This window comes from Alexandromys fortis, unplaced genomic scaffold (genome assembly GCF_014885135.2).
Source record: "Alexandromys fortis isolate MF-2015 unplaced genomic scaffold, M_Fortis_MF-2015_v1.1 scaffold_38, whole genome shotgun sequence".
Classification (NCBI taxonomy): domain Eukaryota; kingdom Metazoa; phylum Chordata; class Mammalia; order Rodentia; family Cricetidae; genus Alexandromys; species Alexandromys fortis.
Genome location: NW_026067916.1, coordinates 7,510,547 through 7,534,681, shown reverse-complemented (window position 1 = coordinate 7,534,681; position 24,135 = coordinate 7,510,547). Strand labels below are relative to the sequence as shown.

At 37.7% G+C, this 24,135-nt stretch overlaps 1 protein-coding gene across 2 annotated transcripts in view; it reads right to left on the bottom strand.

The window, feature by feature from the left end:
- The window catches only part of Pclo (piccolo presynaptic cytomatrix protein), a 288,549-nt gene that overhangs the window by 57,529 nt on the left and 206,885 nt on the right, over positions 1–24,135 (bottom strand). For both annotated transcript variants that reach the window (XM_050139687.1, XM_050139688.1), the window contains exons 13-18: positions 18,081–18,189; positions 17,495–17,562; positions 16,309–16,523; positions 12,278–12,328; positions 9,084–9,208; positions 6,641–6,667 (exon numbers count right to left, since the gene is read on the bottom strand). In XM_050139687.1, coding sequence (XP_049995644.1) covers positions 6,641–6,667; positions 9,084–9,208; positions 12,278–12,328; positions 16,309–16,523; positions 17,495–17,562; positions 18,081–18,189 — 595 coding nt within the window. The remainder of the gene's footprint in view (positions 1–6,640; positions 6,668–9,083; positions 9,209–12,277; positions 12,329–16,308; positions 16,524–17,494; positions 17,563–18,080; positions 18,190–24,135) is intronic.

The window sequence follows — 24,135 nt, the reverse complement described above, 5'->3', positions numbered from 1 at the left end:
GAATAAGTATGCGCTCATATATTCAATCAATGAAATATTAACAGGATGAATTAAATCAAATTCTTAAAAATGATTTTGTTTTCTAAAGTTTTTGCAGAAAGATAAATATGTCACTGTTAAGTTATTATGTGAATTTAAAATTGTTAAATAATTTTCTAAATTACCGGATACAGTTGTATATAAGACATCTATATTAATATCACAGTAACACTTAGGATTTACAAATGCTAAATTCAATTTAGTGGCTATTCTAGGTGGACAAGAGCGTGATTTCTGAAGGCTCCAAAGGAATGCATCTTCTACCATGACAACATCTGAAGCAAGTATAGCAAAATGTTGACAAACTGAGAAAGCAAGCATTGGAGTATTAGTTAATACTGCTAACAGTGTTCAGAAAACTTGAAAGGTTCCAAGTTCAAAACTGTAAAGTTCTTAGCAAAGTATGTCCTTTTATATTGTGCTTGCTGTTGATTTTTGATGATGTCGTGGGAACAACTGACCTGAGACTTTCAGGCTAACAGCTGACCTGTGTAGCACTGGGGATTCATAACTGTCCCTCTAGGTGGGGGTACTTAAACAAGGCACAGACTAACATAGCTTTAAATTTATGTGTGGCTCAGACATAATTTTCAAGATGGAATCATAGGAACACCACAGTAAAGATAAAATCCAAAATTTGATGATCATTAGTAAATTTTTTTTTCATTTTAAAAGAGTGAATTTTCATAATTTTTAACACAAGTGTGAAGCCAATTGTAAACATTTCTTTATTAAAATACAGCTATGTCTTAAGCTGAAATCATCCATAGTACTGTCATGTTCCAAAAGATTTATTAATTGAATGAACTGAATAAATAATAAAAATTTTGCATCCACATTTAGTAATGCTTGTCACTTTTACAAATATAAAAATCACTGAATACCAGTACAAATGCAACTGGCCTTACCTTATGATTCTGTATTTTATTTCTACTTGAAGTATTTTATGAAGTAGCCACATTGAAATAATAACTACATTAAGTTCTGGCTGCTTCCTGGTAAGAGCTCTAACTACTTTTTTTGGTGTTTACCCACTTAATCTTCAAAGCTTCCTTACAAAACAGGTTCTATTTATTATCTTATTGACTGAAACTTGAACTCTAAGTCTTGGGGGAATTAAGAAGTGCTTAGTAAGACTACAAGGGTATTAGGTGGTAGGGTTAGGATTTAAGTTAAAAAAATCCTTATTCTTAACTCTTAAATATGTTACATGAAATTAACTTAATAAAGCTATTTAAAAGCATCACTCGCTCATTTTTTTTAAAACAGGCTTTATTTGCTAAAGTGTATACTTAGTCTCTATAATATAAAGTTCCTCCACCTCAATTTACATATAACACAAATTATATATATATATATATACACACTCACTCACAACAAAAGAGATTAGAATGCTTTTAGAGATGCCTAGAGATATTCTGAATCTCATGCAATTACTGTGTGACAATTAGGGACAAATGATTACAGGCATGTATCTTTTAACAGAGTCAGATGTAATCTAAAATGGAATAGATTAAATATATCAATCGAGTATCTTCATCCTATTGAATTTGATCCTCCAATTCTGTCCAGACTTAATCCCCTTTCCACAGTTTTCTTCTTCTTCTTTTTTTTTTTTTTAAAGAAAACCATTTTTTATTATCAATGGCTAGTTCTTCTACAGAGCATCTACATAGCATGTCTTTCATGTATTAATAAATTAAAAAATAACAGCAAGCTTAAGCACAAAAGTAGACAGGAGAAACACAAGAAAGTCTATGTATGAGACTTTATGCCACCTGAAACTTTTACATATTTGAAAAGTAGAGCTCATGAACTAGAAAATATTGTCCTTCTAAAGTCCTGCCAAGTTTAACGGAAGTGAGTTTCACCTTATTTACAAACACCACACCGGTTTCACTTATCTGATATTTACAAAACAAAATCACAATTTTCCAATAGATTAAAATCAGCTCAACACCCATGCAAGTTAGAATGCTAGCTGTTTGGTGAGCAAAGACCTTACATCAGTATAAGTCTATAAAGTCCCAAACTGGTCCTTTTCAAACTGTATCCATTTTGTGCATCAACAATGTGAAGCTCAACCCCATTCCTCTTGGCACATGTATTTGTGATCTTATCATTTCATACTGAGCATTGAGATTTTGAAGAGCTTCTTTTGGCTTTCACGTCTTGCCGCTTTCTTCCTAAACTGAGCTCTAGCCAGCCAGCTTCCTCCTCACACTTAATGCCCATGGCTTCCTACATTCCAGAATTCCGTTTTCTCACTCTGGCAGTGGTAGACTGGTTGCCTTCTTTCTTGCCAGAGCTTTTGGCTTCCTTCCTCTTGCTCAGCAAACGGCTGCTGGTTACATAGGCTCGGCACAGCTATATCTGTGCCTGGGTGTTGGCTTGCAAGGCCTGTTCTGAGCTTTAACAGCGATCTGAGGAGTCATTTATGTTCCCAACTACAACAGCGCAGAAAGACCAAGGACAGAAGCCCCAGATTCTTGAACTGCAGCTCTTAAAGCCATTTCTTGTTATTTTTGTTTGCAATCGTATGCTTTTGTCGTTGTTCGCATAATTTCTTTCCCCTTTACAATCTCTGAAACTGTCCTAGGTGTACCTTGCTGTCTTTCTGCCTCTGAAGGGAGGTGGACGAGGTGTCCATTTAGACGTCAGCTCCTCGTCTTGGTTTTCCAGTTCTCTTCTGTCTCAGCTTCAGTTCCTTGTTCTAGTGTTGAGCTTGTGTCTGGATCTTAATTGAATGTGTTCTGATTTCCCATCCCTGCGTCTCCTTGTCTCTGATTCTGCAGTGAGACTTTTTCCTTTCTCATTTCAGTGGACACTTTAAAGAGACCTAGATGTTGAGTGGCTTCTGCCTCATGATGACTTACCTTCCGTGTGTTGCTTTTTTTCAGATGAATTTGGTTGCTCCCTTATTTATCAGAAGAATGCTCGTTACCCTGTGCCCCTCAGACTTGTGTCTTAGAAGAATCATCTTTGGATCGTGTCTTCTTGTCTTTATCATGAAATAGGATTACTATTTAGCTATCTGAGCCTGTAGCACCTTGAGTTCAGCCTCTTTGCCCCTCAGCTCGATCTTTGCTTCTTCTCCAACTGTGTGTTTATATTCACCGTTATTTGACTTTCAGTGTCTTTCTGATGACCTTGGTCATTATCTTGAATAATGATGTTTTGAGGCTCCAGGAGAAAGGTGCTCCTTTTCTTTCTATGTCTGGGGCTATCCATATTGTTCTGGATACCTAATTAACCTTCTTTAGTGGAAATACCCTCTTGATACAGAGGTGTAGCAAAACATATCTTGCCTGTCAGTATTTATGCCCTGAGCTACAGAGCATTGGGATTACAGATGCATCAAACCCAGTCTTCATTTGAATTTTGGTAAGAGGCATGTGATAGTTTGGAGTCTTGCCTGCTAAGGTAGTACCTCTGCTTGCCACACCCAAAAATATAAGCCAAGAGCTTTGCTACAGACTACTTTATACAACTCTTAAAAATAATCCTATTCTTGTGAATTCAAATATGTATATAGTATGTTTTGATCAAATCAGATTAGCTCCTCTCCGATTCCTCCTTTACCCACTTTCCCAAAATCTATGTGCTTCAAACAAAACAAAATAAAACAAAAAAACCTCACAGAGTTCGCTTAGTGTGGTTTCTATGTGTACGGATGTAGGGCTGTCTGCTGAAGCATGGGAAGCCTCTCAAGGGCTTCTCCCTCCCTCAGAAGCTGTCTTCCCTTGCTCAGAAGCCGCCACTGCAATAATCTCCCAGTTTGGGGTGAGAACTCAGGAACACCAGTGACCCACACTGGGCATATGGCTGGTATAATCCTGTGCAGGTCTTGTGACCTTTCCACAGCATTGATGGCTTCATTTTAGAAGCCAAAGCAGACTTCTACAAGATCTTTTCTTTCCTAGTTTTTCTTCTTTCCTCTCTCCTTCCTTCAAATAATCAATCAGTCTATGGGCAGTATGCCATAATATACCAGGCTGGTCTTAAACCTGGGATCCTCTTCAAAAATTTAATTATTATTTTTTTTTTGCATTTCTGAAGTGCATAGCTGGCCTCATAAAGCCATTCTTCTCAAACACTCTTTAGTGCCATCACCCTCTGGTCATCTTGTGCATGATACTATAATTCTGTGTCGAAGCTTTGTATAACCGATAAACTACCATAATTGTAAAAGCTATGCCAAAATCTCTGCATTTGTGAGCCAAACATAGGCAACCGAACTGGGAATCTTGAGCGTGACCATATATTCAGTCTGAAGGGGAGAAAAGGGCTATTCTCCTTTGCCTTTCTTGTACCGGAGGGCAGAGTACCACAGAGTACAATCAGAGAAAAATGTTATTAATGAGAAAAACTGGACTTTTCCAGCAGGATGCTGGGAGAAAATTGGGAGATATTTCATACTTCAGTTATGCACACTTTCACTTCATAGCTATTCCAGTAAATGTATTGGGGCCATAGGCCATGCGCTCTCTTTCCTTGGTATTTTCTCCTCTCATTCCCCCCGACCTCAATTCTTTCATAGTATACGGATATATTTAGAAAAAAAATTATAGAAAACTAAATGAAAAGAAATGCTAAAACTGGACCAGTGTGGGTTTTTTAGGGTAACAGAACTTTTGTGGTTTTAACTATTGTTAATTGATTATTTTTATGTGCATCAGTGTTTGGTCTGTGTGCCACCTGTGTGCCTAATGTCCACAAGGCTAGAAGAGGCTGTTGTGTTCTCTGCGACTGGACTTAGAGACAGCTGTGAGGGTGCTGGGAATTGAACCCTGGTCCTTTGGAAGAGCAGCCGGTGCTTTTACCTGCTGAGTAAGCTCTCTACCCCTCATTATATTATTTTTATTACATTGCATTTTTTACTGAAGAAAGGTTGTTTGCCTTTGTTGCTCTTACTATAAAACTCATTTGCATGACCGAGTAGCTATTAATACTCTCTCTTGCTCTCTTATTTAACTGTCCTTGGCTACTAGAAATTTATTACACATAGTATCAGAAGTAATAACAGCAACTGCCACTTACTGAAGATTATTATGTGTCATACACGATACTCCCCAATTTGGTTTATCACTAAGCATTTCACACACACACACACACACACACACACACACACACACTACACACACACCCATGATGGAAGTTATTATTTCTAGTTACAGAAGAAAGCACAATTTTGACTTCTCATGTGACATCTCATGGCTTCTAAGTGACAATGCTGAAAATCAGACCCAGGTTTTTAAGGTCTCCATTCAATGGCTTCCATGCCTGGGCATTTTCCTCTCGCACTGAGAGTTCCCAAAGGCATGGTGAGAATGAAACACGGATGAGAGCTCGGCTTCTTAACTTCCAAATGATAGTCAAAGTATTCCAGGCTCATCCAATCGCTACAAAGGGCTCCCCCCAACACGCTCTCCTATACAGTAAAGGCAGGAAATCACCACCCTGACAATGTTCCTGAGTTTCCTTCGATTGAATTCCGGGAGTTTGTGAATGTGGGGGCTGCTTTGTGAGATCTAAACTGACACCCTATCTTTGAAACAGAACTGATTCTACGTATCAGCCAAGGAACCTCAGATTGTACCCACAATCAGAGAACTAGCCACCACAGAGAGCCATCACAGTGTCTCTGCGCACTGGTTGCTAATGATGTGACTAAGGAATGAAATTTCTGGGTACTGCTAAGGCTACGATAATAGATCCTAGCACTGAAGATAAATATTTACATCTTTAAGACTCAGAAACAACCTCTCTTGGGTCACAGCTTTCCACGATTAATAAAAATGTTACATTTTAATAGCATAGACAAGCAAATGCTGCAAAATTAATAATATGACTAAGGCTAAAATCCTCATCATCCTATTAGTACAGATGGTACATGAGTCTCTTTAATTAAACCACACACTTAATTTATAATGCAGTGGGCGACGTGCAAAAAAAAATATCCTTTGGGTTATGTCTTGAGAGGGAGTCTTGGTTGGTAAGAGGCAGCCTGTAACAAATCAGAGAAAATACCTACGACTAAAACCAAAAAAGTGTTCATGTGGTTCCTCATCATTATAGTATGGTGATTTTTTTTGACTTCTAATGATTTTGTGATACAGAAAACATAAATCATGGAAACATTTCAATTTCAAGTGAGGGAAAAACAAATCTGATACTTACTATATTTAAAATGAGATACACACATTGGTCTAGTCCATAAATTCACTTCAAAAATCACTTGCAATATCTTCATTTGCAATAGGAGATCAGGAGAACTTAAGTAGTGATTATCACATAAGCAGCTAAATGAAATTCATTACAGAGAATACAAGTGGAAATTGCAGTTATATTCAATTTTAGTGTAAAATTTCCTTATCCTTTGATTCTGTTTTCACTAAAGTCTAATTTTCTATGTCCTGTTGCACACTGGTCAGAAGGCCTGCTTGTTGTAGGCCTAATTCAACAGCCGTTCACTGGGAGAAAACGAACAGCTACGGTGTAAGTAGACATATGTAGACATATGGGCAGAGGTATTTAAACACACATGGTTACAACTCTAGGCACAACAGAATAGTTGACAGTGAAGGAGAATCAACTCTACCTTGCGTTCTGGACAACCATGACTTGACTGCATTGATTCCAGGAGCCAGAGGAAAGGGTACAAACAGGAAAGAGTGAAAGACAGGGAGAAAAAAGTTAGGAGCAGAAAGACAGGAAATATGAGGACAGCAATCACACGCAATGCGCAGCCTGAAACCGGCTTGAGGAGGGAGATAATGTTAGCGCCACAGTGATACAGCGCTCACATGTACAGTGAATCCCCATCACTCGGCAACTCAGTAATTAGTGATACCGCTATGACAGGCTAGGAGCACGTTAGCCACCTCGGAGCTGAATCCGCTGTAGGATGGCTAGTTGGATAAACTCTGAGAGGGTAAATACTATTAGATGCATATTTTTTTGTCCAGTTTATTCTTCTTTTTTATCCTTCCAGCTAAGTATTATGGAACTGGCTGAAACCTTCATGTTACTTGTCTACCTGTTCTGCTTATTCAACTTTGCAACCTTCTACCAGAGTAACAGCGTGCGTACATATAAGTATTCTTGTGCAGTATAGACAATGACACCGAGGGCCACTGATAAGGAAGATGGAAAATAAATGGCAGTACTTTTTACCTTAATCCATGTAAAAATACTTAGAGATAAATTCCTGAGAGTAATTTTCTATAACTTCCTAATTTCTTTAAAGAACACAAACGTTCTCATGGCCAAAATCAAAACAAAGTTTTTATTGTTTGTTTGTTATTTTTTGTCACACCCCTCTTAAAAGATGTGGCCAATTTGTGAATACAAATATGCAAACTTGCTATTTAATTAAAATAAAAGATTCGAGAAATTTTATTGATTTCTAATAAAAATTACCGAGAATTTCAAAAATCCTTAAGAAAATAAAATTAGATCAAGCACACCAACAATCTTATCTTTCTAAAAGGATTTGTTTGGGGGAAGGGTATGGTATTAGAGCAGGGACACTAATTTATCCTCTCTGCACTATCTGGCTTGTTCCCATTGGCAAATAAAAATTATGATTGTGCTCTCATTGAAATGGAAAGAGACTATCTCATACATGGGCGTCTGCCTGTGGTGACTTAGTAAGTAGATAGCAGGACATACATGACTCTAACGTGGCTGGCTACTTTTCAGACACACCCGTCACGGTCAGAACACACATTTGCATGTTTTGGCTGCTTTTAAGTCTGTTGAGGCTTTGCAGCACTATGCGGTTCTGCAAAACGTTCACTATGTACTTAAAAGCATTCGTTGCTGATGGGTAGTGTATTCTATAAACACCAGTGGGGTCCTCAAGCCAACTAAAATATTATAAAATATATAGAAGAAACTAACAATATATTAGTGAATTTTAAATGAATTATCATTTTAAGATATATACCAAAATATTTGCAAAGAGTTAATTGCTGGGATTTCTTTGAAAGTGATCTGGATGTAGGAAGCATGTAAGAGTCAATGTGGAATCTAACGGGCTAGTAAGTAAAAGTGTTTGAAGGTAAAGGATGGTCAGCCCCTAAATGACTCTCTCTGCTTCTGTGTTATCCTTAAAAATCCCCAAGCAAGAATTAATACTCAAAAATGAAATCAGTGTTGCTGTCAGCTGAGGAAGTTTTCAGCACACCTCCACTTCTGACTGCTGATTCCACCACATTAACTTGGCTAGCATAAATAGCTTACATAAGGTACGGTGATCTGGGGAGGTCAAATCTCTGTCCTACACTTTTCTCAATAACACGTTCATATACCAGGCATTACTACTAGCATCAATTATGTGATTAATTATCATGCATCTCCCAAGAACACATATCTTTTACTTAGCATTTTCATTTGGTGCTGGGGGCTGAAGTATTCTGGTTTGTTAGATATAGACTCTGTCATGGAATTCGACCCCAAGTCCAGATCACTTAATTTATATCCACAACGTACACATCCCACAAAAGATTCAATGAGATGTCTTTTATTTATATAGCAAAATCATTACTTCAAATGTTGTTATTTGTTACTATTTTTAAAACATTGATTTGGAAATGTGTCTATAAATAGGGATTCATAAAAAGTCACTTAGTGGACATCAATCATGCATATCAGATAAAAATACACACACTGTAAAAAGAAAGTAAATGAAGTTTGATTTCTCATGTGGATTTAGGGATGTAAGTTAGTTCTTTAAACCTGCCACAATTTCTCAAATGCTTTTAGAATAAATCTGAGCACACAGCACAAGCGCAGTTCCCATAATCAAAGCGCTGCTCGCTCCCCGAGAGACTGGCGTTATTATGACCAAGGCTCTCTCAGAACCCATGAGAATGTCGTTTAAAATTTTAATTCAACTGGATCTCCTTATTAGAAATAAATACGATGGCCAAAGCAAACTAAAGCCAGGGTAGGAAGGACTATCCAGGTTAGGCCTGGAAACGAACGGGAGATGCTCTGTGGACTGTTTAATGCCTGGATGACGATGTCTTATTACTTACCCTCGCCCCGGAAGTAGGTACACCTTAACAAAAGGGTCAGAGTAGCCGTTGTTGTCTCTAGGGACAAGATTTCTTGCTTGAAGAATATGTATTATAAGGTTTCCAAGGTCATAGTTGATTTGAAGCTTTAGGGTGTAGAAAGGATTCGGTGAAAAAAACCAACAAACAAACACGTGAAACAGTATCACTTCATACTTCTCTGGCTCTTCCAACACTTTATAAGAAGTTACCCACTTCATCTCAATTCTACTGGAAACTAAACAGTTAATGTCCAGTTTAACTGAACGCTCATAGGCATGTCTGGATTTCTGATAAACATATTGCTACTGGACTCTGCACAAGTTAGAATCCTGGCCTAGTTAGAGTTCATTTAACAGGAAACTAACACAGTAAATATTTATTATATTTTCATAATGAAAATTTATTCATAGCAAACGAATACACCCCACAATTACTAGGACTTTGAAAATTAAATAACTTGTAAATGTATTATAGAATAGCATTAATATTTCATAACTGAACAGTGAGAAGAAAGGCTATGTGGAGAGGATTCTATCAGGATTGAGACATACAAATTTAAAAAAAGAATAGATTTCATTTTTTTCTTCATTTCTCCAAGTTTAAAACTGTTGTTTCTCTTTCTGAACCACTTCTTATAAAGCAAGAGTCTGGGGTGATATTGACTTTACCCTTGGGCTTGAAAAGTTGAAGAGGAATAATGAATCCTAGCTCTAAGATGCTTATGAGATGCTCACATTGCTACCAAAGAACAAGATTTACTGTTCAGATAGATATTTGAGAAACTGTCATAATCTGAAATGATTAAGATTAATAATTTTTTCTTTGACCATTGTAGGATGCCTTTGTTATATTTAGATTAAGTCTTGATTTCTTTTTAAGTTTTCCAAGAACTTTGAAATGAAAAGTACTTTATTTCAAAGAGGGAACTTACATGTAAAAATACTAACTTTTTAAAAATCATAAAAAAACAGTGTTTTCACTGTGATGGGGTTACTAAAATGGGCCAAAGCTTTGCTTAAAATTTCAGAATTAATATACATCATCATTTTGGCACAATTTTAATCTGATTCCACAGAGAAAAGCCCAGGTATCTCCGACAACAATGACCAATGTGTGAATAACAAGGCAATCTGCCCTAAGGGAAAAGCAAAGACAGGGATTGGAACTGTGTGCTGACAGGACACAGAAGCAGAAAGGGAGACACATTTAGCTTGCTCTGGAGTTCAAGTTTCAAGTGACATTGCTCTTAATCTATTTCTCCCTGACATGGAAATCTTCAGGCCACCTTGAGAGAGTGGGTATCAAAACGTTCCCTCTTCATCCCCCAAAACCCCCAAGGAGGTCTGGGGTCAGACCAGTCTGCACATGCGCCATCCTCACACACACGGACTCCAGGACCGCACCTTTATGATTATGGCTCTATGTGCGCCATGGGAATAAGGCTTTGCCACACGAGGGGAAATGACTGAAATACCAGCCTTCAGGATATTCTAACTCATTGGTTCTCAATCACTCAATTTCCCTTTCGGCAAATCTCTATCTTCAAATATATATATATATAAAATGATTCATAACAGTAGCAAATGTACAGTTATGAAGTAGCAACAAAAATAATTTTACGGTTGGGGTCACCACAACATGAGGAACTGTATGAAAGTGTGACATTATTAGGAAGGTTGAGAACCACTGTAAACTGCTAAGAGGCATTGTGCCAGGTAAGGCTCAATTCCAGAACTATGTCTTACTGCTGAAGGACTGGACGAAAGAGAAGAACGAGGGAACATCAAACCCAACAGAAACAGCAAACATCAGTCAAAAGGCAGGAAGTTAAAAAACGTAAGTGAAAACTAGTAATCAAAAGTTGAAACATTTCCTATGTTGCTTGTGGGATGGCAGAAGGCAGGTTTGGTGAAAACATTGGCAGCCAGCATAGGGAGAACAAGATCAGGAATTCACAAGCCATGCCCAGTTCCACCGGCTCTGTCCGTGAGGCACCCTGGGACAAAGACCCTCTGCGTTTTCACTGCTTCCCTTTAGCTTTTTCCTGTGTGTGTGCTCACTTCCCAGTCTTGGTACCCTTGCCCTTGCGATACTTTCTGTAGGCTGCTGATACATGGCTTTTTATTATACTTCCCCCATCACTCTGCCGCATACTCTAAGCCATGGAATGCTGGCCTATGTTAGGTGAGGGATAATTCACCTCTGCTTGCATCCCAGGTTCTTTCTGGATGTGTCAGCGTCTCAGAGCTGATTCCATCATAGCTCGACTCTCAATGCAACCGCTTTCTGTGTGATGCTGTTTCCAGTAACACATTTTCCCCTTCTCTATGCTTCTTGAAACCTTAGCTCATATCTCTGCTACTCTGTGAAGTCCTTTGTCAGAATTTCCTTCACACTGCGTTGGAGACACACTTGCTCTTCCTTACTGGGACCTTCCTCTGATAGCTAGTCAGTACTGTGTTAATTTCTATGTGACATTTCTCATCTACCTAGAATTAATTTTTTTTTCGAGACAGGGTTTCTCTGTGGCTTTGGAACCTGTCCTGGAACTAGCTCTTGTAGACCAGGCTGGTCTCGAACTCACAGAGATCCGCCTGCCTCTGCCTCCCGAGTGCTGGGATTAAAGGCGTGAGCCACCACCACCCGGCTAAAACCGAGTTTTAAAAACATTTTACTGCGACTCACAGTAATATATAAGCAGTGATAATATAATACAAACATAGAACTATATGCAGTAGTAAAGTAACAATATTTTGTACTTTTTATGGTACTTACCTTATGAATTGCAAAGTTATCAGGAACTACAAAACGAAAACGCTTCCCTATGATAGTTGTTTATCAATTAGTTAGAAAACAATAATTTAGCAAAAGTTATTACTTGATTCATGAAGTTTGAAGACGGGCTTACAGGTTTTTTTGGAAGGAGAAGTTGTTTGTGAAATGCTGGAACTCAGTAGCTGCGGACTGAGAATTTTACAGCCTGGAATTTCAAAACCACGGCTAGTTTCTACACACACACACACACACACACACACACACGTTATGCGGTAGCATTATATATGTATAACATATTCAATAAAAAGTGTAAGACCTAAACAGACTGTTAGAAATTCAAAGAGACAAAGTAAAAACAGAAAAGATAACAGAATGATGATATTAAAAGTTTTTCATACCTGAATTTCTCCTGTAATTGGATGAGAGGCAACCTTTGTTGCATCAGTAGGCTGAAATATAAAGACCATATATTACATTAATAAATATTCTTAGGTGTCTTCATTTTAACTGTTTTTTTTAATTAACTTCAATTGGTTGTAGCACACTGACTACAACATACATTTTATCCATTTGGTTGCTTCAGAATTATAGCATCTACTTAAAATTCTCATACTTGTTTAAGGATGCATAAACCTGATGTTCATTTTGAAAAACCTGTATCGAAGCCATGGTTTTATATCAGCAGTATTTTCAGTTCCTTACAAAAATGAATACTTTTTGTTTAAAACATTTTGCTTACGTATGTATTTCGAGGTTTTAAAGAGCTATTTAGTAACGAAGCCGTGTTTACATAAGACTGCCCAGGAGCACGGAAGCTGCAGAGAAAGCCATCCGTGTGCCTCTTCTAGCTCACTGAGCAGTGAAGCACCCCAAAAGACACTTTCCGACAGACAGGAAATTTAATCTTGAATTAAAATTTATCTTTTCGGAAAAGTTTTCATTTCCCTCCAAACTCCTCAGGCAAACGGAGCTTTCAAAGTAGTTCGGAAAGTAATCTAGGGGTCAGATGTGGCGGCATACATTTTTAATCTCAGTGCTCAGGAGGTATAGGTTCGTGGACCACTGTGAATTCAAGGCCATACTGAGCTAGCTAAAGCAAAATAATAAATTAAAACAGTTGATTTTTTATTGCTAAATCAAGGATACTGAAATTCTGTTGCACTTCATATATGTATCATGTAAAATTACTAGCTAATATTCTAGTAAAGTATATCCTTTCCAGAATAGCTATTGAATAGTTTTTTTTGCTTGATATTGAATAGTTTTAAAATATATAATTATGTGTATCATTATATATGTTTAAAACTTATTAAAATAATTTCAATTCATATTTTATATATATTATTCAAAAGCAATCATCCAAAATTTTGATAATGTTTCAGCGATTGGTTACACACAATCACTTAAATATGGAGGAATGCTCAACAGTGGCCTGGGGAAGGGCTTTTGTCTGTGAAGTTAACAGACAGTAAAGCTACAATTGACAAATGGAATTATGGTGAACTTACAAGCTTCTCCCTAGCTAAGGAAACACACAGTATGTACAGACACATGCCTCAGAACAGAGACCATCTATAAAATAAGTCTGACAATTAATTTCCTCAATATGCAAGGAACTTCAAAAACTCAATATTACAAACCAAATAACTATAAAAAAAGATGAATAGGTAGTAAGTAGGTCCATTCTTTAAGGTAAACTTTTACATTTTCACTTAAAAACACACACCGCACATACTCCATACACACATACCACACACACAACACACATACCACGCACACACACACTGCACACACACACACTGCACACACACACACTGCACACACACACACTGCACACACACCACACACCACACACACACACTGCACACACACACACTGCACACACACACACACTGCACACACACACACACACACACACTGCACATATGTCCAAAATTATCAGATTTGATTTGTGTCACTGCCAACAGGTAAATAATCTCTGCACAAGGACTAGCCAATTGAGTATATGTATGAGTCACAAAAGTAGTTAAAAATTTCTAATAACTGCACTAAACCAAACAAGAAATATTATAAAAATATTTATATTCATCCTAAATATTGTCACTTTACCACGTTAGCAAAATAAACATTGTGTTGAGATATTTCAGTCTTTTTTTTTTCCCACACAAAGTCACTGGAATTTGGCCCGCAATTCACACAGATGTCAGCTGAAACCAGTTGCATGTGGTTAGTAGTTACTCCTTGGACAAAGGGACACTGGAACCATATATTTCAGTCAAATATAAACCTACACAGACCCAATTATTGGCAAAGGGAAGAATGGCCACACGAAACACCAGCTGCCAATACCACTGTCCAAATGCTGTCCTGCTTGAAGAGTTTCCATTTTCTAAATCACGGTCGCCAAAGCTAAGGTGTAACAGTAAGGTAAATTTGTAACTGCGTACCCCGAAGGAGAACAGAGGTTCACAGGTGATCACTGACATTTTGAATCATAAATATCTTTGCTACTGTTCTGTGCAAGTCACTCAACTATAATATGTTGTCAGGGGAACAAAAATAGTTAAGTTTTATGGTGCGTTTAGCCAGCATAGGAGAGTAAACCAAGAACCTGACAACTGCAGTCAATTTGTAAATTGTCTTCAGAGACACAAAGAGCACCTTTAGAAGGAAGAAAGGAGGATAGCAGGCAGGCTGGGAGGTTAGGAGGCAGGGAGGAAGAGACTGGGGAAGGAAGGAGAGAAGAAGGAAGCAAGAAAGGGCAACAGGAGGAAAAAGAATGAGGAAAGAGAGATTTTTAATATCAGAGAAAGTCCAAGCCGTGATGACTTCACAGAGGAAATGTGTTACTCAGTATTGTTTCCTCTTGCCCACCATCAGCTCCTCATTGCCTACAGACTGTAGTGGAAAGCCCAGCCCAGCCCTTCATGCCTTTCAACTTGCAACCATCTGCTTCTATACGCTGTCATCCCTGAAGTACCTATGAACACCCATCCTCTAGACATGGGAGCTTCTGTCCAACACTCTTCACTCTGAGCTCTCTTTGGGGTGTTGCCCCCTTTCTTCCTTTTACCTAAACTGGTTCTTAAGCATCACCGAGATGTCCTCCCTACTCATGCTCACTGAAACTGGCTGAACATTTCGTTATTTGCAATCGCATCAGCAGTTCTCAGATTTTAAGAGCACTGCACACAGCTGGAGAAATTACAAGACCTAGGCTCCCGAGATCCAGGCGCGTTTTTTGAAATAGTCAAGGCTGTGCAAAAAAAAAAAAAAAAAAAAAAAAAAAAAAAAAAAAAAAAAAAAAAAAANAAAAAAAAAAAAAAAAAAAAAAAAAAAAAAAAAAAAAAAAAAAAAAAGAAGCAGTTCTAACACATTCTCTCATTCTAAGACATATGGTGCTGTGCCAAATCTGCTGAAAACGGGTACAGTTTAGGACCATGTGTCTACTTGGAATGAGAGAGAGGGGGTTTTTCCATCCTTCTTTGCAGTCTGGTAGAGCGTGACTCCTGAAACTGAACAGTCATGGGCAAATGACCGGAGCAAAAGGCAGAGCTGAAACCTTAGTCAAGGCAGTTCTGATCACAAGTATATCAGAGCAGATATAATAACACTATGCCTATTATAATTTTTAAGAAAAGAAACCTATGTTCTTTCTAGGTTCTTTTGGCATGAATAGGATAGGGCCCAATGAGAGATGGCACAGTGGACTTTCAGGTAAGCGTGCCACGTCAGAGAAGTCACATTGTACTGTCCCCTGCTTTTTCTAGGCGGAAGGGCCAGTGCACTGTCCACAGCAACTTTAAAGAAAAACTTTGTTTTTTATTTGTTTGTCTCAAATAAAGACAAGCACATGAAGAACAACCCATACGGTGGAAATGAATAAAATTTAGAAGGTTGATCATACGTCACTGCTGTTCGCTCTTTCTTTCTTTCTTTCTTTCTTTCTTTCTTTCTTTCTTTCTTTCTTTCTTTCTTCCTTCCTTCCTTCCTTCCTTCCTTCCTTCCTTCCTTTCTTTCTTTCTTTCTTTCTTTCTTTCCTTCTTTCTTCCTTTCTCCTAAATTATTTCTATCCCTTTGCATTTTGTACTGAGAGAGATCTAGCAGGATATGTATCTTTTGTTTTCAAGCAGTCATAAAGCTAATGTTCTACCTAGAAGGAAACTTAGATTTCCGGAACAATGACCTCCGCTGTACATCAAAATTATGAAGTACCACATGGTTCAAAGTTGTCTTTCTTAAAAACTGAAATATCTAAAGAGATGTGATTTTTCTATAGGGACAAATTAAGCAGTCAGAAGTGGAAAATATTTGTTTCAATAGATCCTTAGGACTCTTCAGAATATCAATCACTTCACCTCCCAGCTACCTCCTGTCCAGATGAAACGGCCAGAATTCGCCACTTGCAGTGACACGGGGCTTGCCTCACCTTGCTGCTACCATGCTTCTTCTTGCTCACGGAGGGCGACCCTGGCTGCCCAGGGCTGGGAACAGAGCTGGATCCTGCTGACGTGGGACCTGAATGAGCATGAGACCCTTTCTCCACGACTGACGACATGACCAGTGGGGACTGCTGGAGGGAGACCTTCTGCAGCTCCGCCGCCAACTGCTTGGGATCAACCCCTGGGGACTTCGCCTTGTCCACTAGGAGAAAACAAAGGCGTTACGTCTTGGGGCTATATGTCAGATGCACTGTGATGCTTGTTGGAGTTCTAGGTGATGACTGAGCACTATTTAAAGATTAAGTTAAAATTTCAAAACCAAATGTACTCAATGAAAGTTTGATGTATCTATTTTTAGGGAAATCGAGACGGCCCAGATAGGAGCGTTACAATGACGAATTACAGGGGATCTGAAGTCCTATTAAGTCTTCAGAAAAATACTTTGAATATTTTATTGAGTGAACTCTGGGAATAACAAAATGCCTACTTTATCTTCCAAGAACTCGCTTGTATGAACACATATTTTCTCTTTTCTAAGTCTTCCATATTCTTTATAGAAGAAATTTCACAAAGTATATATTTTGAACTGGCTTGTTTATTTTAGTAACCAAGAGTTCCTAGTAGGGGGCTGGAGAGATGGCTTAGTGGTTAAGAACACTGCCTGCTCTTCCAAAGGTCCTGAGTTCAATTCCCGGCAACCACATGGTGGCTCACAACCATCTGTAATGAGGTCTGGTGCCCTCTTCTGGCCTGCAGACATACACACAGACAGAATATTGTATACATAACAAATAAAAAAAATTAAAAAAAGAGTTCCTAGTATCATTATAATAACAATAGAAAAAGGCCAAGTTGTGCTTCAAAAATAAGTAGTAACTGAAAACTATATGATTAAAAATAGCTCCGTGGATTGTCTTCACAAGATGAATTCATATTTTGAGAATTTAAAACATGAACTCATAAGTACATATTTAATATAGTTTTCTTGCTTACTCTAACAGCTAAAGATGCACGTTTCCCCAGAATGCTAATGATGTAGCTAAAACACTTTTGGCGTCGTTCATGATCATATTCTTGTATATAAGTTTATAATTTTCTCCATATCTATGTCAAAACAAACTACTTCTGTCTCGGCCTCTTCACCCATAGTTGAAATCAGACTCTGGCACCTACCAGCTTTCGGTGGCTCGTGCAGTTCCAGGTGCTGGGGATTTTCCGAATCTGACAACATATTGAGGTCCCTAAAAATGAAGACAGGTCATTAAGAAAGACATTGAGGAAGACTGCAACCGAAGGTCCCTTTCCCCACCTGTCTTGATTTCCTTTCCAGAAGGTCAATGAGAAGTGGTTCATGGTACAAAGCAGCTCCCGGGCATGCGCACCCTGCTGGCCCAGTCCATATTAGCAATGTCATTAAAAGTCAAAGCTGATAAGAATGATCATTTAAGGTGAAATCTTTATGGATTAAACGCAAGTCACTTCAAAATATTACACACGTTGGGTTCCGGCCTTCTTTCAAGAGGAATACATTTTAATAAAAGCACGGAAGGGAGAGCTGTGACACCTTTGAGGTAGTTGCTGGATTCTGGCTACATCCTAACCTTTGATTCAGAGCACAAGAAGGCCATCGACTTTGAATTCGCTTTATTTTCTCATTCTGAAACACCTGCTGAGGGGCAAAGGTTCCACCTTAACAATTTAAATCAAAAGAGACATGGCGAGCCAAAAAATGGAAACAGAAAGATGGGGAAAAACTCACAGTCTTACACATATTTCTGCTTCCCCACTTTGTTGATTAATGATGCTCTGTACTTCCTCGTATGTCTTAGAGGTTAAGGGGATCCCGTTCCATTCCAAAACCTGCATCCCTAGAAAGACAAATTTGAGTACGAAATCAAACACGTGTGTTTTCTGCAGTCTTAGCTCACAGGGCACAAAAGATTTTCTGTGCTTTTCAAAGCCAAACCAGCACACATTTCAGAGAACATGGACACAATGTTCTCCAGAGCATCATGTAGTTGGACACAAACTTACCTGAATGTATAATACATGTTTAAGACAACATGCAAAGTTTGCCTTTAAAAAAAAACCCTATTAATTCTCACCAAACACATGCATTCTCTTCACACGTCCATAAAGAAAATCATATTGAATAAACAAACAGGTAATTGCAACCATTAGCATTAGATACTGGCTTCCACATTCTTTTATGGAAAGGAGGGGTTAAAAAAATGTCACCAGTATTTCCTGCTACAACTCTGCTCTGGTACTTTGTGTCTGTTTCACTGCGTGGCAGACCGAACAGAATAGCAACAGTGTTATAGCAAGGTCAGCTTTGTGGGCCTGTGACCTGTGCGGTTAGTACAAGGCTCTGTGTTCAGAAAGGCTATGTGCTCTGCTGTCATCTTGAAAATCTACTTTTTTCATTTTTTTTTCACTGAATCTAATAAATTATGTATTCTTCCCGCCTGGTCAAGGCATTTCATTTATGCTATCTATCTGAAAAGACAATTTTACTCAAAATAATAATATATTTAATATTTAAACATTTATACCCAGAGTTTTTGGTTCATTTTGTGAGTTGTCAGAAATAACCTAGAAGTGCATGTTTGACCTCATTCACATGGCCATAAGATATAGCTATATGAGATGGATATACATGGCTGAAAATAATCCAACAGAGTACCCCAATATTTGTGAGTGCTATCAGCTTCCTTCTAGAGAAAATATCTGCATGCCATTATATAGTGAATTAAAAAAAATAATTTCTGAACAGCTTTAATTATACTTCACACTGTAATTCACTATTGCTTACTTCAGCGCTGGTTCAATGGGAAAATGCAAATATGTAGATATGGTTGTGTCTTTAATTTTTATTATATAGCATACATCGGGAGGCATGTTACCAGTTGCAATTAAGTGAAGGAAATGCCTTTATACTAGAGTCGAGTAACAGAAAAATCCATCCAAAGGCTCACAGTAACACAGAGAAAGACTTTTCTATAACTTACTCCAAGAAAACTTTATCTTCAGAGGAGTCTTAGGTTTATTTCAAAAATCCCAGCTGTTGTATACAGAAAATAAAAACATTATAAAAAGATATTGGCTCTAAGGATAACTCAGTGCAGAGAAAGCAGAAAGTAAAAACATCTTTAAAGCTAGGAGGAAAAACCTACATTTATTCTGAATTGAAAAATTAATGCCATAATAATCTAGATATTATCCCCTCATATTTCTACAGAATCATATTCTGTGAAAATAATCCCAGGTCTATTTTTTTTTCTATTGTGTTTACCTTCTCAGATTTTTACATCTTGGAACAAAGGGAAGACGGAGAAAACTCAATTATATAGTGAAATAAAGAACGTGTCTAAGCATAATGAAGGAAAACACATTTTATATCGTCAGTAACATTTCCGACCATATTCTTGCCACAGCATGCATGTGGTGCTTTTAACTCCGAGCTCGGCTCTGCCCCAGGCCAGACACCAGCATTTCTTTTCCACCCATCCTCTTTCATGCTAGTCAGTGCAGCGGCAAAAGCTAAAAATATTCTATCAGGTCTTTTGTCCTGGTTTGGTGTCCACGCTGATGTAACAAGAAAAAGGGGCACTACTTTCAGCATAGTTATACTTCCCACTTCAATGTCTCTCAGTTCCTGAAGAAGAATGGAATACAACCTCTACATATTTCACAAAGCATATTTAGAATTATGAGTTAAATATTATGTGATTTCAAACCAATGTAGTTGATTCATCACAAGAACAAATGAAGGCTAATAACTGTAGAATCATCCCAGTAGATACATAAAGGACAGTATATAAAGTATTTAAAGTATATAAAGTATTTTAAGACTTTATAAAATTAAGATTAAAGTTTATTTAGAAGAAATATGTATCATCACAGTTTAAGACATTTATAATAAGCCTCTGGTTAGTATTATAATGAGTGGGAAAGACTGAGCAATTCTCTCCATGATCTGGAATAGAACAACCTAGATGCCCTTCAATGGAAGAATGGATGAAGAAAGTACGGAATATATACATATTAGAGTACTACTCAGCAAAAAAAAACAATAACTTCTTGAATTTTCGGGGGAAAAGTAGAAAACACTATCCTGAGTGAGGTAAGCCAGACCCAAAAAGAGAAACATGGGATGTACTCACTCATATTTGGTTTCTAGCCATAAATAAAGGACATTGAGCCTATAATTCGCGATCCTAGAGAAGCTAAATAAGAAGGAGAACCCAAAGAAAAACATATAGGCATCCTCCTGAATATTAACCTTCATCAGGCGATGAAAGGAGACAGAGACAGAGACCCACATTGGAGCACCGGACTGAAATCTCAAGGTCCAAATCAGGAGCAGAAGGAGAGAGAGCACGAGCAAGGAACTCAGGACCGCGAGGGGTGCACCCACACACTGAGACAATGGGGATGTTCTATCGGGAACTCACCAAGGCCAGCTGGCCTGGGTCTGAAAAAGCCTGGGATAAAACCGGTCTCGCTGAACATAGTGGACAATGAGGACTACTGAGACCTCAAGAACAATGGCATTGGGTTTTTGATTCTACTGTACTTATTGGTTTTGTGGGAGCCTAGGCAGTTTGGATGCTCACCTTACTAGACCTGGATGGAGGTGGGTTGTCCTTGGACTTCCCACAGGGCAGGGAATCTTGATTGCTCTTTGGGCTTTTTTGGGTGGGGGACTTGATTTGGGGAGGGGGAGGGAAATGGGAGGTGGTGGCGGGGAAGAGTCAGAAATCTTTAATAAATAAACAAACAAACAAATAAATAAAAGAAAATGTTTTTAGTTTGTGCTTACTAACACCAAATTTAGCTCCACTGAATACGTCAAATATTCAAATACGTAAAACTTTGCACAGAATACACAATTATGTAGGATGCCATTTTAATTATAATAAAACAAGATAATTTAGAGATTATTACTTATATGACAATATTAAGTGACGTTGCAGGCATTTAAAAACTGAAGGTATCAGTGAACAAATAGGAACCTGACCTGTGCATCATAGCTTTAGGGTAAGTAATGAAAGGAATGAGGCTAATACAGCTCCTCATCTCTTTTTGTCCCTCTTCTAGGCAGATGCATGTGTCACCCACCCTGGAAAGATTCATCAAATTAAAGTAGGGAATCAGTTTTAGCAAAGAAATTGTGGTTGCTTGTGTGGTCCATGGAAAAAGGTACTACCTTAAAGAAAAATTGCTTCAAGATGTCCTTAAGTTCTATGGCTTCCGTTATATCCAGAATTTCTCTTGTAAACACCAGGCACAGTAAGAAAATCACCTAGCCTGGAAGAAGTGCTCTGGCTTTGACAGGCATTTTCAGAATTACGGGTTATTCTCAGTGTTCTAGAATGTACAGTTACTAATCAGACTTTTTTTTTTTTACTGAATATAGGACAAAAAAAACTATTAATGAAAGCGATTAAATTTACTACCAATAGTTAAAGAGACAATTGGAACTGATTATAATCAACTTGTTGAAACATGAATTTTTTTGTACTTCAATATGAATATTACAAACCCTTGCTTTCACAGAGAGTATAACAGAATAAAATTTGGTATGATTTGTGTCCCAGCCTTGAGATTGCTGTGATAGGATTTTTCTTTTAGTTCACAGCGACCACTAAAACAATTCACCATTATGGTCCATTATGTCCTGGAAGAACTGATATGCAGGCCAAAGCCAATTTATTACTATAATCTATTGTCTTAGAATACTGCGTATTATTAGAACAAGATAACATCAGAAAGTGACTGAACAGTCAGAAGAAGGTCATGGGTGTGTGGGCATAATCTGATGGATCCTCAGGAAATAATGTAATATGCATAAAATGAGCCACGATCTCATTTTTTAAGTAGATTTCAATTCAGATATAAATAAATTTCATAATTGAACTTCTTAGTTGATTCTGTTACTATGCCTAGGATGGATGTTTTTAATGACATTCTTATCAAATGCTCATTATTTAGCATATTAAAACTATCACATCTGAAGAATGGCATGTCTAGTTAATATAAACAGACCAAAAGAAAAAGTATTGACTTATGCAGAGATGAGCAGCTAACAGAATGGGCAAATGGTATTAGAAGAAGGGACAAAACACCCAAATGGCCACTCCTACTTTAGATGTCCAGGTGGAATCATTAAAGGCCCTAACTATTTTTGTCTTTAATCCTTTTAAATATTCATTTGAGGGCTGGAGAGATGGCTCAGTGGTTAAGAGCATTGCCTGCTCTTCCAAAGGTCATGAATTCAATTCCCGGCAACCACATGGTGGCTCACAACCATCTGTAATAAGGTCTTGGTGCCCTCTTCTGGCCTGCAGGCACACACACAGACAGGACATTGTATACATAATAAATAAATATTTAAAAAAATAAAACTATTTAAAAAATGTAAAAAAAAGGTAATAAACTAACCAGCACTCTTGCTACGGGCAGTACTTTGGCCTAGCAGAGAAAACGTTTCCATGTTGCCCATATCATTCAGTAGGTTTAACGTGCCAGCACATCAGCTATGCTGTGAGTGTGATCCATGTGAAGAAGGCGGTGGCTGAGAACCTGTGGGCAGTTTGTGCAGAGTGTCTGAAAGAGAGAAGATTCAGTGATGGACAGCCAGTGCTTCCTTCTGATGTCTGGCTGTGCCTCAAGTGTGGTTTTCAGGTAAGAAAGGTGTTATTTATATGTGTGCCTTCTATTATTTGTAAAATTCTTACTGTGAGTTGAATGTCTGATGATATAGGCCTTGAAATAGAGTCGTTTCATGTTTATATTGTCATGCCAAGATGGACTTAGAAATGTTTAAGATTAAGTAAATATATGCTATGTTTAGAAGGTAATCATGTGTAGTTCATAAATAGTTTGAAAAGGAATNTATTTAAAAAAATAAATATTCATTTGATATATTCTTAACTATTTTTAATGCTTTGTAAATATACTTCACTCAGATAATGGATTTAACACAGAATATCATCACTTTATTTCAGGAAAACTGTTTCCTAATAAACACAGGTGCTATTAAATGGGTGGCAATGCCATCGTCTCCACTGAGCACAAGCAAAAGGAAAACATACTTTTATCTGGTCGATTAAATGCAAAGACTGTTGCAAACATTTCTGAGAAATAATTTTAGAACCCCAAATAATTGAGTCAGGAGAAAAACTGTAATTGAAAAGCCGGTTTTGACAAGGAACCTAGTAATTCATCTTTAGCATTAAATGGAAGATTTTAATATTCTTATAGTTTTTATTATTATTATTATTATTATTATTATTATTATTATTATTATTATTATTTAGTTTTTCAAGACAGGGTTTTGCTGTGTAACAGCCCTGGCAGTCCTGGAACTCTGTAGACCAGGCTGACCTTGAACTCAGAGAGATCTGTCTGTCTCTGCCTCCTGAGTGCTGGAATTAAATGCGTGCACCACCACTACCTGGCTTTTTATAATTCTTAAAATCAGAAGGAGAATGGGAGTTGGCAGGGGACTGAGACAGAGGGAAACAGGAGAAGATGGTCCATGTGTTGAAATGTCTAGTTACAGGATAAATGATTTGGGAAGCCAACATTCATGGTGAGTGTCATTGGAATCACTCTACGGTGTCCTCCATATTTGCTGAATAAATCTTAAATTTCATCACCAATAAAAAGTTATATGTAAGGTGAGGTATGTGCTAATTTGTGCTAATTCACTTAATTATTAATTAAGTACACATATATCAGCTTAAGAATGTAATAAAGCAGGGAGATTTTCTGAGGAAAATTTAAAATGCATTTGGCATGTTGAG